The following is a 15087-nucleotide window of genomic DNA, read 5'->3' as shown; positions in this document are numbered from 1 at the left end:
AAAAAATACCAACTTTGAATTGTGAAAAAAAGTGCGACTTTTGAAGCTGTTTTACGCAAGAAAACTGGTAAATACTTTGATGAATTGAGGTTTTAGTGTATATACTGTGAGCCTTTTCTGCCATGCACGCTACATGTAGCTAACTAACATGGTGTGAACAAGGCCTAGTGATGCTTTTAAATGGGTAAATAATTGAGTTAGCAGCTGTCAAGCCATCTAAACAGGCTGGCAAAACACTTGTTTGTCAGGTGTGATTATGTTTTAGCCTGTCTACAAATGATAGTTCTTGGCTGCACATCGTCTTGTGTAAATCGGACATGTGCTGCCAGGAACAATGATATCCTATGTGCACAGAACAATCGTATTAGCTGTCGTGGGCCAACTAACTTGCATGTAGCTAATCACCGCATTCAAATCATGTAAACCCAGCAAAACAAAAAATTCTTATGTCTCTGTGCACACAAGTCCCTGGTCTGTGGCCAACAGTGCTCTCATGTATGTGAACCTTCCTCTATTGCAGCAACACAAGGGAGGGAGCAGGATATTAAAAGCTGCTGGAGTAGGAGAGCCAGAAGAGCAGGAAGACCATCAACAAGAAGGGGAAGACCTGGGATACAGCAGAGCGCGTAACATCGAAGAAAGATTAAGCATGTATCTCATCCCAGATTTCTCCAAAGAAACATGGATCCTGCTCATCTCACTGCTGGCACTTCTCACTTAGTAAGATTCCTCTCCTTCACTCTCTCTTTATATGAAGTGCTTTGTCTTTTGTTTTGATATAACAGGAGAAGGATGGTGACTTTATATCCATGGTCCTGAATGTACGTGTTCCTCATTAATGGATGCGACAAATTTACGATAAACTTTCCTACGGCCTCCTATTCCTGAGATCGGGATATGAGCATAATTTGTTACCACGTTACCGCACACCATGTTCTGTTAAATGAACACTTTTATCTTCACCCTTCAGTAAAGTATATAGTAGAAGGTAAGAGGGGGATGTATAGACCCCTATTCATCATTTTGTTTCTCCACGACTTTGCAGTAATTTGCCCCTTTTCAGTGAGTTTAGTGTTTGCACCTTATTCTCCATATATTTTGCGCCAATGTTTTAGTTGTTTTTCTTTTTTTAAAGCATTTTATTAATTCTTCTTAAGGAACTTTGCTTATTTAGCTGTTTTAGACAGATTCATGAAGTGCGACTTATTGTATTTTTTTTCTAAGCAAAGTTTCTGGAGGAGATTTAAATTGAATGCATTTTTTCAATTTTTTAAAATAGATTTGTAACCTTAGATGCTAAAATGTTATAAAAACTGGTTTAAGAAAAAAAAATGATTTTGCAGCAAATTCATGAACCTTGTACACCATTTTTAAAAAATTTGGCTCAAAAACCTTCAGCAAATGCAAAACAAAATAGTTACTTCTATCAATCACTAATCACAAATGATGGTACATTCCCCAGCACAGTGTATTAACCAAGAGCTTTAAGGGAATCTGTCAACTTTTTGAGTTGTGAAGTTATGAATATTTGCATTGTATACAGGTGAAATTAGTCATACCTGTATGCCTCCTGGATGAAGTCTTGTTAAGTAAAAATCATCTTTTATACCATCGATCTACCAGGCTATGCGGCGTAGGCTGCCTGGAAGATAAGACTGCCTCCGATTTTCATTATACAACTTTTCTCCTCCCCTTGTCTTCAAACGTCCCTTTCACGTCTTTCTGCCTGCTGTCGCTGCTCTGCACTGTGGGGAGTTCAGAGGCAAAAGGTAAAGCAACAAATGTGAAATTAAAAATTAAAAAGTAAAAAATATAGGACAAAAAAATATGGTTCTACACCACAATAGAATGAAGCATATAAAAGCAAGGTGTAAAAATAAACCAAAGTGCAAAAAATGTATAAAAATACAGTTGTGGCCAAAAGTATTGACACCCCTGCAATTCTGTCAGATAATACTCAGTTTCTTCCTGAAAATGATTGCAAACACAAATTCTTTGGTATTATTATCTTCATTTAATTTGTCTTAAATGAAAAAACACAAAAGAGATTGAAGCAAAAAGCAAAACATTGATCATTTCACACAAAACTCCAAAAATGGGCCAGACAAAAGTATTGGCACCCTCAGCCTAATACTTGGTTGCACAAGCTTTAGCCAAAATAACTGCGACCAACCGCTTCTGGTAATCATCAATGAGTTTCTTACAATGCTCTGCTGGAATTTTAGACCATTCTTCTTTGGCAAACTGCTTCAGGTCCCTGATATTTGAAGGGTGCCTTCTCCAAACTGCCATTTTTAGATCTCTCCACAGGTGTTCTATGGGATTCAGGTCTGGACTCATTGCTGGCCACCTTAGAAGTCTCCTGTGCTTTCTCGCAAACCATTTTCTAGTGCTTTTTGAAGTGTGTTTTGGGTCATTGTCCTGCTGGAAGACCCATGACCTCTGAGGGTGACCACGCTTTCTCGCACTGGGCCCTACATTATGCTGCAAAATTTGTTGGTAGTCTTCAGACTTCATAATGCCATGCACACAGTCAAGCAGTCCAGTGCCAGAGGCAGCAAAGCAACCCCAAAACATCAGGGAACCTCTGCCATGTTTGACTGTAGGGACCGTGTTCTTTTCTTTGAATGCCTCTTTTTTTCTCCTGTAAACTCTATGTTGATGCTTTTGCCCAAAAAGCTCTACTTTTGTCTCATCTGACCAGAGAATATTCTTCCAAAACGTTTTTGGCTTTTTCAGGTAAGTTTTGGCAAACTCTAGCCTGGCTTTTTTATGTCTCGGGGTAAGAAGTGGGATCTTCCTGGGTCTCCTACCATACAGTCCTTTTTCATTCAGACGCCGACGGATAGTACGGGTTGACACTGTTGTACCTTGGACTGCAGGGCAGCTTGAACTTGTTTGGATGTTAGTCAAGGTTCTTTATCCAACACCCGCACAATCTTGCACTGAAATCTCTTGTCAATTTTTCTTTTTCATCCACATCTAGGGAGGTTAGCCACAGTGCCATGGGCTTTAAACTTCTTAATGACACTGCGCACGGTAGACACAGGAACATTCCGGTCTTTGGAGATGGACTTGTAGCCTTGAGATTGCTCATGCTTCCTCACAATTTGGTTTCTCAAGTCCTCAGACAGTTCTTTGGTCTTCTTTCTTTTCTCCATGCTCAATGTGGTACACACAAGGACACAGGACAGAGGTTGAGTCAACTTTAATCCATGTCAACTGGCTGTAAGTGTGATTTGGTTATTGCCAACACCTGTTAGGTGCCACAGGTAAGTTACAGGTGCTGTTAATTGCACAAATTAGAAAAGCATCACATGATTTTTCGACCAGTGCCAATACTTTTGTCCACCCTCTTTTTTATGTTTGGTGTGGAATTATATCCAATTTGGCTTTAGGACAATTCTTTTTGTGTTTTTTCATTTAAGACAAATTAAATGAAGATAATAATACCAAAGAATTTGTGTTTGCAATCATTTTCAGGAAGAAACTGAGTATTATCTGACAGAATTGCAGGGGTGTCAATACCTTTGGCCACAACTGTATATATTTTTATTGATACATAACATATAAAATTGGTAGCTTAAAAAATTATATACTAAAGTTAGCCATAACATGGCGCCACAGACCAGTAACTAGTAATAAACATAGACTGAAGGTAAAATCAAAATACACTAAGTGATTAAAAACAGTGAAAAATATGCAAAGTTATAATATCATATAACTAAAGGATCACATATAGTGACAAAGTGCAAATAAAGTAACCGTGGAAGGACAAATGTGCAAATAGCGGTGATAAAGTTCTAACTTCAGTATGCTGCAGCACCAGGAGTCACTACGTACGTTTCGGCAGTGTCAGCCTTCTTCCAGGGGAGTGTCTAAGGGGTCTAGATAGCATCTATTTATATAGACATGTGGTCAATGAAAGGGGTGCATGCAGACACCCACCAAAGACCCATCGCCTCCAGCCGCCGGAGCGTCACGGAGGTATCCCGGTCATGTGACCCGAAGCCACGCCCATGAGAACACGTGAGCGCGATCTAGGAGACAGACCGCGACGACACCGAAGAGATGCGCCAGGGGATGGGAGAGAGGGGGAAGCAGGCCCGCATGCGCACACTAGGCTGCACAGAACTTAGTGCACGAACGGAAAAGAAAAATAAAGCTATAATAAACAGGGTGTGTTGCACATGCTGCGGATCCGCAGCGGATTTGGTCCTGCGGATCCGCAACAGTTTCTTCTGTGGTGTACAGTACCATTAAAAGCAATGTAAAATGAAAACCGCAGTGCCCACGATGCAGAATTTTCCATGCGGATTTGCTGCGGTTTTGTTTCCGCAGCAGTTTGGCACCTGCTCCATGACAGGTGTCAAACAGCAGGGGAAAACCGCAGGCTAATCCGCAGTAAATCCGCAGATAAACCACAGGTCTTTTGACCTGCAGATTTAGCTGCGGATTTAGACAAATCTGCACTGAAAATTCCGCAGCAGAATCCGCAGCGTGTGCACACACCCTAAGGAGACACTGAATGCGAATTAAATATATAAAATAGAACAATAGCGGACAATTAAAATACAATAATAAATGTGTATGAGTGTTACTACATCAGTATAGATAACAAATTTACATCTATCTTGACAGAATCAATGCTTATTACAGGGGCAATACATAATCAAAGTGGCACCTGGTTTGGCCAATATGAGTTACGGCCACCACCTTTTAGGGCTTATCTACAGCATTCACCTTACAATCGAATGGTGACATTAACCCTTTGTTAGATTAACCCACTCGCCACCATTATAGGGCAATGGGAAGCCCATGCATTTTTAAACAACAAATTAACCCATTAAAACAACAACTACAACTCCCTAATTTTGCACACAAACCCTCATCTAATTATTAGTCAGGGACATATAAAAATACATGAAATGAAATGCTTTACTGAATGTAAACCATGTGTCATTTCATGTTGGGTTGGGGAAGGATTTGATAGAAGTCGGCAATTGAATTAGCGGCTATTCTGCTATGAAGAACTCTGTGAAATATAAATATTTATATATGTCTGTCACAATGACATGTGTATATACTGTATATATATATATGTATTCTATGTGTATATATCTATTCTTTCTTTCTTTATTAAACCTGTCAGTGTGAGTTTACTGTATAGCGCACTGAATTGCCGGCTTTTCTAAAAGACACCGGGTGCGTATTTCTCGCAAGTCACATGTGTGGTCCGTGTGTAATCCATATTTTTTGCGCACCCATAGACTTGCATTGGCGTATTACGGGTGTAGTACGCTGACAATCGAAGCATGCTGCGATTGGCACGGACCGTAGAATACGGATGAGAAATATACGGCTGTTGGGAGCTGCCCCATAGAGAATCATTGTTCCGTGTGTAATGCGTGCTTTTAATGCCTCTCACTCGTCCGTATTCCTCGCCAGTGTGACCCCGGCCTAATAGCGTTTCTAGGAGTGAGCTGTTCCCCTCCACCCCCAGGAATGGTTGACCTCAGTTCCCCTTTGTGAATAGTAAAATTCACCACTTTGTGCAGCAGAGGTCAGCACTCCAGTATCTACTATTCTTGTTATCATACTCTTTCAGCTTCTGTGTAAGCTTCCTTATAGGATTACTGTTATAAACCTTCTCTTAAGGTAGTGTCACACTTAGCGATGTACCAGCGATCCCGACCAGCGATATGACGCGGTCAGGATCGCTGGTACATCGCTAAGTGGTCGCTAGTGAGCTGCCACACAGGCAGATCTCACCAGTGACATCGCTGGGGATGGGGATCGCTACTTACCTGTCACACCAGGCGATCCTGCGTCCTCCCGCCCGGCTCCACACGTCGCTCGTCCTCACAGCAGGAAGCGCCGCAGGAAGCAGACGACGAGAAACAGTCCTGGACGCGATCAGCGATAACCAGCGGGGGAGCGGGTCGTAGGTAAGTATCACACATAGCGATATCGCTAGCAATATCGCTATAACGTCACTAGTTATAGCGATATTGCTAGCGATATCTCAGTGTGACAGGCCCTTTATACACAACTAATTAACTCTTTCATAGGCAAGATTTTTATGATCAGTTGTTACAGTATCCAATTGCTTTATATAACAGCAAAAACACAATTATTCTCAACTTTATTTTTAGTGTTAGAAGGAAAAAGCTCATATTTACTTTGTCATCTGAAGCATTAATATACTAAGGCTATGTGCACACACTGCAGATTCACCTGCAGGTTTTTTCCCGCGGAACTGCAGGTAAAACCGCAGGTAAAGTGACCTGCGGTTTTGCTGCGGTTTGGCCTGCGGTTTTGCCCTGCGGTTTCACACCTCTACTATGTTAAAGGTGTGAAACCGCAGCAGAATCTGCAGAAACAATTGACATGCTGCGGAAAAAAAACCGCAGCTTTTCCGCAGGTAAAAAACCGCAGCGTGAGCACTGCGGTTTTGAAAACCCATAGGCTAACATGGTAAAGTACCATGTCTGCAGAACTGCTGCGGTTCTGCAGGGCCAAAACCGCAGCGGAACCGCAGCAAAAAAATGCAGCGTGTGCACATAGCCTAATAAATAAAAAATATATAAAATACAATGAATAAATGTCCTTAAAACAATGTTAGGGCTTATGAAGACGTCTGCGCGTAAACGGCTAATGTATGCAGTGGCCGTGGATCAGCCATGACAGCGTTAAGTTTTTCTGTGAAGCTGTCATGGTCTGATCAGGAGACCCGCGATCAGCTCATGCATTGCTGTTCGATCTCGGACTGATTTGCGCAGATATCTGAATGAGCCCTTAGTCTAAATATTTGATATCAACATTACTAATTATTTGTGTGAATATCTCTCTCTTTCCTTAAAATACTTGTTCCTCTCTACAGCTGGCCATTCACATTAGATGAGTATTGGTCGCTCTTGCCAATATATATTGTGTATGAGGGCCTGCTGACTCTTCCCCAATAGCAGATGACAAGGGCGATAATGATTAGGCAGTTGGGTTTTAATTGCCTTTTCCTTCCGTTCACAGTAAATTAAAGGGTTGGTCCGAAACTAACATTTATTTTAAACCTAAATGCCTTTCTATTTAATGTAATGATATTATGTCTTTTCTACTGTAATTTAGTTAAAAAGTCCCTATTGTTCCCTTTTTATCTGTTTCATTTATTTATTTTAATTACTCTAATTTTGATGACGCTTCTTGCATGCTGGGATGCTCAAAATTATACTTTTTAGTGGGAGATTGTCGTCTTTAGTTATTCTGTTTTTGCCTCCTAAGGTCCTAAGTAAGTATTTTTTGGTAAAGTCTCTGACAAGAGCATTTATATAATGTGACCACCATTGCCCACAAATAGGGCAGTATGTATCATTATCATGTGTCAGGTCCTCTTTAAATATAATCACACATAAGCAAGTTCTAATATTAGAAATATTGAAAATATTCTTCAATCATTGGATTAAATATGAAATAAATAAATCTCCTTTTTTAATTTCCTACCTCCTTTCCAGTTATGGGATCTGGCCATACAGAATATTCAAAAAATATGGAATCCCCGGTCCTAGACCCCTACCATTTATTGCAATTTTTCTTCAAAACAAAGATGTGAGTATAAAAACACATAATCTGATTCCATCCATAATATTAATGTGTTCTATTATAGATATATTTAGTAAGTAAAGCAAATAAAACACTAGACTCTATCATTAGTTTTACAGCTAGAAATTATTTCAGTGAGCAGCAAATCTTCATGAAACTATTCTGTTACAGTTCCACATTATTCCTTAGTACAGTTTATTTTGTTTCCCTGGTTATGCAACTACAGAAAACAGGGTGCTTGTCTGAACTGTATCAATATGAAAGACTAAGGGTATGTGCACACGGTGCGGATTCTGCTGCGGTTCTGCAGCGTTTCTGCACCTGCGGGTCCGCAGCAGATTCTGCTGCGTTGTACAGTACCTTTATTTCCTATGGAAATAAAAAAACGCAGTGCACATGCTGCAGATTTTTCCGCACGGTTTTGCTGCGGTTTACAATCCGCAGCATGTCAATTGTTTGGTGCAGAAACGCTGCAGTTTTACACCTCATCCATTATGAGGTGTAAAACCACAGGGCAAAACCGCAGGCAAACCCGCAGATAAACCGCAGGACTTTTGTCCTGCGGATTTACCTGCGGTTTTCTCTACAAAATCCGCACACCCAAAAACCTACGTGTGCACATAGCCTAAGGCTAAGTGCACACGTACTTTTTTGCCCTGCGGATTTTTCCGCGCAGAATTGAAGAAATCCTCAGGTCAAATGACCTGCATTTTTCCTGCGGATTTCTTCCTGTTTATGTGCGGTTTTCTTGGGGTTTTTGTGCGGTTTTCCCATGCGGATTTGGAGAATGGAGCAGGTGGAAAACCGCACAAAAGAACTGACATGCTGCATATTTTGAACCACAAGACAACCGCATGGAAAAATCCGCAGCATCTGCACAGTGTTTTTTTTTTCTATTGATTAACATGCTACTGTACATCACAATGCGGATATGCAGCGTTTCTGTGCGGTAAAATCCACTGCGGATCCGCTGGAAATCTGCATCGTGTGCACATGGCCTAAAAGCTTTTTGTTACTGGCCAAGGTAGAGCTTCACTGAAAAACAGTATTTGGGTAGAACAAATATGCTGGATGACTCTGCTAATCTCAATTTCCAAAGCCTTAGGGCCCCGTCACACATAGCAACTCACCAGTGATCCTGACAACGATACAGTTGTGGCCAAAAGTATTGACACCCCTGCAATTCTGTCAGATAATACTCAGTTTCTTCCTGAAAATGATTGCAAACACAAATTCTTTGGTATTATTATCTTCATTTAATTTGTCTTAAATGAAAAAAACACAAAAGAGAATGAAGCAAAAAGCAAAACATTGATCATTTTGCACAAAACTCCAAAAATGGGCCAAACAAAAGTATCGGCACCCTCAGCCTAATACTTGGTTGCACAACCTTTAGCCAAAATAACTGCGACCAACCGCTTCCGGTAACTATCAATGAGTTTCATACAATGCTCTGCTGGAATTTTAGACCATTCTTCTTTGGCAAACTGCTCCAGGTCCCTGATATTTGAAGGGTGCCTTCTCCAAACTGCCATTTTTAGATCTCTCCACAGGTGTTCTATGGAATTTAGGTCTGGACTCATTGCTGGCCACCTTAGAAGTCTCCAGTGCTTTCTCTTAAACCATTTTCTAGTGCTTTTTGAAGTGTGTTTTGGGTCATTGTCCTGCTGGAAGACCCATGACCTCTGAGGGAGACCCAGCTTTCTCACTCTGGGCCCTACATTATGCTGCAAAATTTGTTGGTAGTCTTCAGACTTCATAATGCCATGCACACGGTCAATCAGTCCAGTGCCAGAGGCAGCAAAGCAACCCCAAAACTTCGGTGAACCTCCGCCATGTTTGACTGTAGGAACCGTGTTCTTTTCTTTGAATGCCTCTTTTTTTCTCCTGTAAACTCTATGTTGATGCCTTTGCCCAAAAAAGCTCTACTTTTGTCTCATCTGACTAGAGAACATTCTTCCAAAACGTTTTAGGCTTTTTCAGGTAAGTTTTGGCAAACTCCAGCCTGGCTTTTTTATGTCTCGGGGTAAGAAGTGGGGTCTTCCTGGGTCTCCTACCATACAGTCCCTTTTCATTCAGACGCCGACGGATAGTATGGGTTGATACTGTTGTACCCTCCGACTGCTTGGCAGCTTGAACTTGTTTGGATGTTAGTCGAGGTTCTTTATCCAACACCCGCACAATCTTGCATTGAAATCTCTTGTCAATTTTTCTTTTCCGTCCACATCTAGGGAGGTTAGCCACAGTGCCATGGGCTTTAAACTTCTTGATGACACTGCGCACGGTAGACACAGGAACATTCAGGTCTTTGGAGATGGACTTGTAGCCTTGAGATTGCTCATGCTTCCTTACAATTTGGTTTCTCAAGTCCTCAGACAGTTCTTTGGTCTTCTTTCTTTTCTCCATGCTCAATGTGGTACACACAAGGACACCGGACAGTCAACTTTAATCCATGTCAACTGGCTGCAAGTGTAATTTAGTTATTGCCAACACCTGTTAGGTGCCACAGGTAAGTTACAGGTGCTGTTAATTACACAAATTAGAGAAGCATCACATGATTTTTCGAACAGTGCCAATACTTTTGTCCACCCTCTTTTTTATGTTTGGGGTGGAATTATATCCAATTTGGCTTTAGGACAATTCTTTTTGTGTTTTTTCATTTAAGACAAATTAAATGAAGATAATAATACCAAAGAATTTGTGTTTGCAATCATTTTCAGGAAGAAACTGAGTATTATCTGACAGAATTGCAGGGGTGTCAATACTTTTTGCCACAACTGTATGACCTTGTCAGGATCGCTGGTGTGTCGCTACATGATTGCTGGTGAGCTGTCAAACAGGAAGCTTCACCAGCAATCAGGACAGCGACATGCGGGTAAACAAGCGACGCACGTCGCTTAGTTACCCACTGTGTACCTTAGTTACCAGCGCGCTGGTGCAGGGAGCTGGTAGCCAAGGTACACATCGGGTTTCTAAGCGGTGCGCGGCACTTAGAAACCTAATGTGTAACTTGGTTACCAGCTCCCTGCACCAGCGCGCTGGTAACTAAGGTACACATCGGGTTTCTAAGCGCGGCGCGGCACTTAGAAACCCGATATGTACCTTGGTTACCAGCGTCCAGCTCGCTTATCACTGGTCTCCCGCCTGCCACACGCAATGATGCGATCAAAAAAATGTCCTGGGCTGGCCATTCCAGGACGATCAGCGATACCCGGCAGGGGGGCCGGTCGCTGGTAAGTGTCACACACAGCGATCTCGCTAGCGAGATCGCTGTGTGTGAAGGGGGCTTTAGACATTTTGGTTCTTCTTGCACCATATGCAAAATAATGAGCTGCACAAAGATAATTGCTTGGTGGTGAAGCCAGAGTGGCCCTCAAATGTACCTTTTCCATCTGGGCACAGTATGTGATTCAACATAATAAAAATAATCATGATGGGACCTTTACCCCGGCTATTTTTCACATTAATCAGTGAAGGCAGAACTTTCAGAATATGAAAGATTGCAAGATACAGTTATAAATGATTAACCTAAATTAAGCCAGCACATTGCACCAGTCAGCAAATATTCATCCATTTAAAGACTTTGCACTAGCCCCTCCACTTAACAAGCTCCAGGACCACCATGGTATTTACCCTTTCAACCACAATGTAAGGCTTTCACCTTCCCTGGATGGACCTCTGGGCAGTAGCTTGTAGAGCAAGTTTAGGGGAAAAGATAAAACATGCTGGATCAGTAATGTATATTCATGTACAAGGACCAAATGGGAGCCAAAAGTATAGAAAAGTAACCAGATTGAAGTACAAGAGGCAGTAACGTAGGACATTCAGATGTCAGTGATTTTTCACATATGAAAAACATGGACCAATTTCCATTTGTGTTTTGGATGCGAGTTTCATCAGCGTTTGGTCAGTTTTTCCCATTAGAGTTTCATCAATGATTTTCTTGTATCAAAAAAATAAATAAATTACAAAGCTTCTACTATATATTACAATGTTTATATCATTGTGTGCTATCAATGATTTCTCACAGACCCAAAGACTTTTATAGGTAATTATGATCGGCGTCAAAAATGAATGACTTATTTTTTTGAGGACACACAATCTACAAAAAAATAACCATGGGCATGTGAACAGCCCCATAGAATATAAAGGGTATGTGTTTTATCCATAATAAACAGAACACGTACGTAAAAAACTGAGGTTTGAATGAGTGTCAAATTCAAGTGGGAATCAAGGGGATTAAACAGCAGAATAAACAGGAACAAAGAAAGATTTAACATTTGTCAATTCAATAAACAGCAGCGTGTCTTGTACAGAGACGTAATAACTGGCAATAACTAAAGTCTAGTAGATTAAATAGAGTACCAAGGCTGCAAAACCCATACCACTTAGTCCGCTGACCCACTATAGTGTTTGATCGGCCAGCAGGACCATTACTGATGTGGGTCGCCCTCCCAGGGCTGTGGGGTACTCGGTACCGGGACCGATGAGCTTCAATGGGAGATGTCACGGCAGCTGGGACCCGGCCCGTGGCCCTGGGCGCCCATTGTAAAAGGGGTTTGTTCAGTGTGCTTATGATGATTAGAATGAATGAATCGTGACGCCACCTGTGGTGTTCGGCAATGAAGATGTTTAGCCGACGCTGCAGACAGATCCTCTGGGACAGATGATGTGGTGCAGCAATGATGGTATATCCCTCCACAGGCAGGGCTGTAGTCCCAGGGCAGAGTAAGTGAAGGGACACGTAGATGGTGTAGTGTCGGGCGCAAGGGATGTAGCAGTGCTGGACAGATTGACGCAGGAATAAGTGGAGGACACCGGGGCATGTAGTTCCAAAGGTTTACTCACAGTCTGATGCAGGTACAGGTGCCCGCATCTGTGCCGTGTCCTCCGGGTCAGGAGCTCAGCCAACTTCCAGGCAAGATGAAGTACTCCATTCCAACACTCCGCCAACATATGTGCCTTTTCTGAACGTCTCCCTCTTAGCGCCTTTTAGTGAAGTACTCACAGTATTGAGTTACACTGGAGTTCCTCATGTCAGATGTTCCTAAGAATTCTACTTGTACGGCAGACAGCTGTAGCCTGCCTCGGGGATTCCTTCTACCTAGTCCCGGCTCACACACGTTGCTGTTGTGCCCCCAAGTCTGGTGTGGGAATAAAGTGGTCACTACTTCTATTCCTCTGGTGTCTGTTGCAGGACCATTAGTATCCATACAACCTCGGGGACCGGACCCCGGCCTTGCGCTTAGAACTTGGGAACGGTTCTCCTCTAACCCTGATCCTTGTTCTCTTCGTCTCCTCACGTTCCGTACTAATTCTTTCCTTCTTATGGAGATTCAGGCTTTCTATTAATGTTCCTTTCCTGTGCCAGCGGACCCAGATCACTGAGGTCGGCTGCAGCACTTCCTTCATCCATCCCACTCAGGGGATCTCCTTTCACAGACTGACCTCGTCAGACTCCTGTGACTAACTATCTGAATCCTATCCTCTTCCCGCTCTTTTGAGTACAAACTAAACTCCACCCACCTCCCAGCGGGATTTGGATGTTTCACCCCCAGCAGTTCACCCCCAGCAGTTCGCCCCCGGGAACATTTCGTCCCCGCACATTTCGTCCCCAGCATTTGGCCCCCAGGAGGTTTCGCCCCCGCACATTTCACCCCCGCACATTTTGCCCCCAGCAGTCCCCAGCAGTTCGCCCCCGGATGTTTCGCCCCCAGCAGTTCACCCCCGGATGTTTCACCCCCAGCAGTTCGCCCCCGGATGTTTTGCCCCCAGCAGTTCGCCCCCGGATGTTTCGACCCCTGGCAGTTCGCACCCGGATGTTTCGCCCCCAGCAGTTCGCCCCCGGATATTTCGCCCCCAACAGTTCGCCCCCGGATGTTTCGCCCCCGGATGTTTCGCCCCCGGATGTTTCACCCCCAGCAGTTCGCCCCCGGATGTTTCACCCCCGGACGTTTGGCCCCAGCGGTTCGCCCCCGGATGTTTCGCCCCCAGCAGTTCGCCCCCGGATTTTTCGCCCCCAGCAGTTCGCCCACGGATGTTTCGCACCTGGATGTTTCGCCCCCAGCAGTTCGCCCCCGGATGTTTCGCCCCCAGCAGTTCGCCCCCGGATGTTTCGCCCCCGGATGTTTTGCCCCCAGCAGTTCGCCCCCGGATGTTTCGCCCCCAGCGATTCGCCCCCGGATGTTTCACCCCCAGCAGTTTTCCCCCGGATGTTTCGCCCCCAGCAGTTTGCCCCCAGATGTTTTTCCCCCAGCAGTTTGCCCCCGGATGTTTCACCCCCAGCAGTTCGCCCCCCGATGTTTCGCCCCCAGATGTTTCGTGCCTGGATTTTTTGCCCCCAGCAGTTTGCCTCCGGATGTTTCACCTACAGCATTTTGTCCCTGGATGTGTCACCATCTGATGTTTTGCCTCTAGCATTTTGACCCCAGATGTTTCACCCTCAGCTTTTGGGGTGGCGGCGTGGATGCACTCATTTCTGTCGACGTGGTGGCTTCGCTCCGTCCGGCCCCCAGCTCCTGCAGCTCCAACCGCAAGTGATGGACCGGGGTCATGGGCCGATGAGAAGCGGAGCAGTGAAGCTGGGGCCTGCTAGCGTGGTTAGCAGACGGCTCCGCAGAGGCGGCAGATCCCGATGACCCGGCCGAAGCAGCAATCTGGAACAGGGCCGGAGCAGCCACGGACCTTGATGGGCAGGCCGCAGCCGCGGTATGGTGTGCGCCAGAGGCGGCCGTGGACATCGGTGAGCAGGCCGCAGCTGGAACCATGAGTGAGGCAGAAGTGGCCGCGGGTGCTGCCGGGTAGGCCGCAGCCGGCACCGCAAACATACCATCGGCGGCCGCAGAACAGGCCGCAGCCAAGGCCGAGGATGGAACAACAGCGGCTGTCAGCAAGGAGGCTGCGGCGACAAATGGCCCAGCATCCACGGCGGACTGGAGCACGGTCGCGGCAGCGGCAAGCCGAGACAGGTAGGCCGCTACCGGGGGGTGAAGTGCTGCAGGGATGGCCGCTAGTCCGCTCCACGCCGGCGACGCGGGACGGGGCGCAGACGGACGCGGCGGCTCGGGGTCATTGATGAGGGCGTTGGTCGGCCCTGTGGGGGCCGCAGAGTCTCCGGGAGCATGGAGTGGGGGAACGGGACCTGCCTGCGGGGCCGCCGGCCAAGCCGGGGGGAACGCTCACCTGCCCCGGTGCCGCAGCTCTGTCCAGACCGTCCCATCATTCTCCCAGGGATCGGTGTGGGGAGTCGCTGTTCTCCGCTGCCCCTCTGCAGCTCCCGGTCCCGTCATTGGAGGTCCGCTGTTGTTCTTCATCCCGCCGTCCGGCAGGACCAGCCTCCAGGCCCGATAGCCCCGAAGAGGGGGTCGGTAACAGTTCCCCCAGCGGCAGCCCCGTGTAGTCCAATTCAGCGCCAACCTCCTCCTGCCCGGCGGTCACCAGCGCTGAAGAGGCACAGTGCCTTTTTCGGGTTTTCCTCTGGTGATCCCAAAC

General features: G+C 45.2%; 1 protein-coding gene across 2 annotated transcripts in view; it reads left to right on the top strand.

Moving 5' to 3' along the window:
* Positions 1 to 478: 478 nt before the first annotated feature.
* Positions 479 to 15087, top strand: part of LOC141092139 (cytochrome P450 3A29-like) — a 73261-nt gene continuing 58652 nt past the window's right edge. Inside the window, exons 1-2 of one of the 2 annotated variants that reach the window (XM_073578079.1) lie at positions 479 to 720; positions 7509 to 7602. In XM_073578079.1, coding sequence (XP_073434180.1) covers positions 494 to 720; positions 7509 to 7602 — 321 coding nt within the window. In that variant the 5' untranslated portion in view covers positions 479 to 493. The remainder of the gene's footprint in view (positions 721 to 7508; positions 7603 to 15087) is intronic. The other variant, XM_073578087.1, reaches the window with a different exon arrangement.

The sequence above is a fragment of the Dendrobates tinctorius genome, unplaced genomic scaffold (genome assembly GCF_039654945.1).
Source record: "Dendrobates tinctorius isolate UK_male_01 unplaced genomic scaffold, ASM3965494v1 ptg000008l, whole genome shotgun sequence".
Lineage (NCBI taxonomy): Eukaryota > Metazoa > Chordata > Amphibia > Anura > Dendrobatidae > Dendrobates > Dendrobates tinctorius.
Note: the sequence above shows the minus strand (reverse complement) of the source record. Positions and strands in the feature narration are given on the sequence as shown.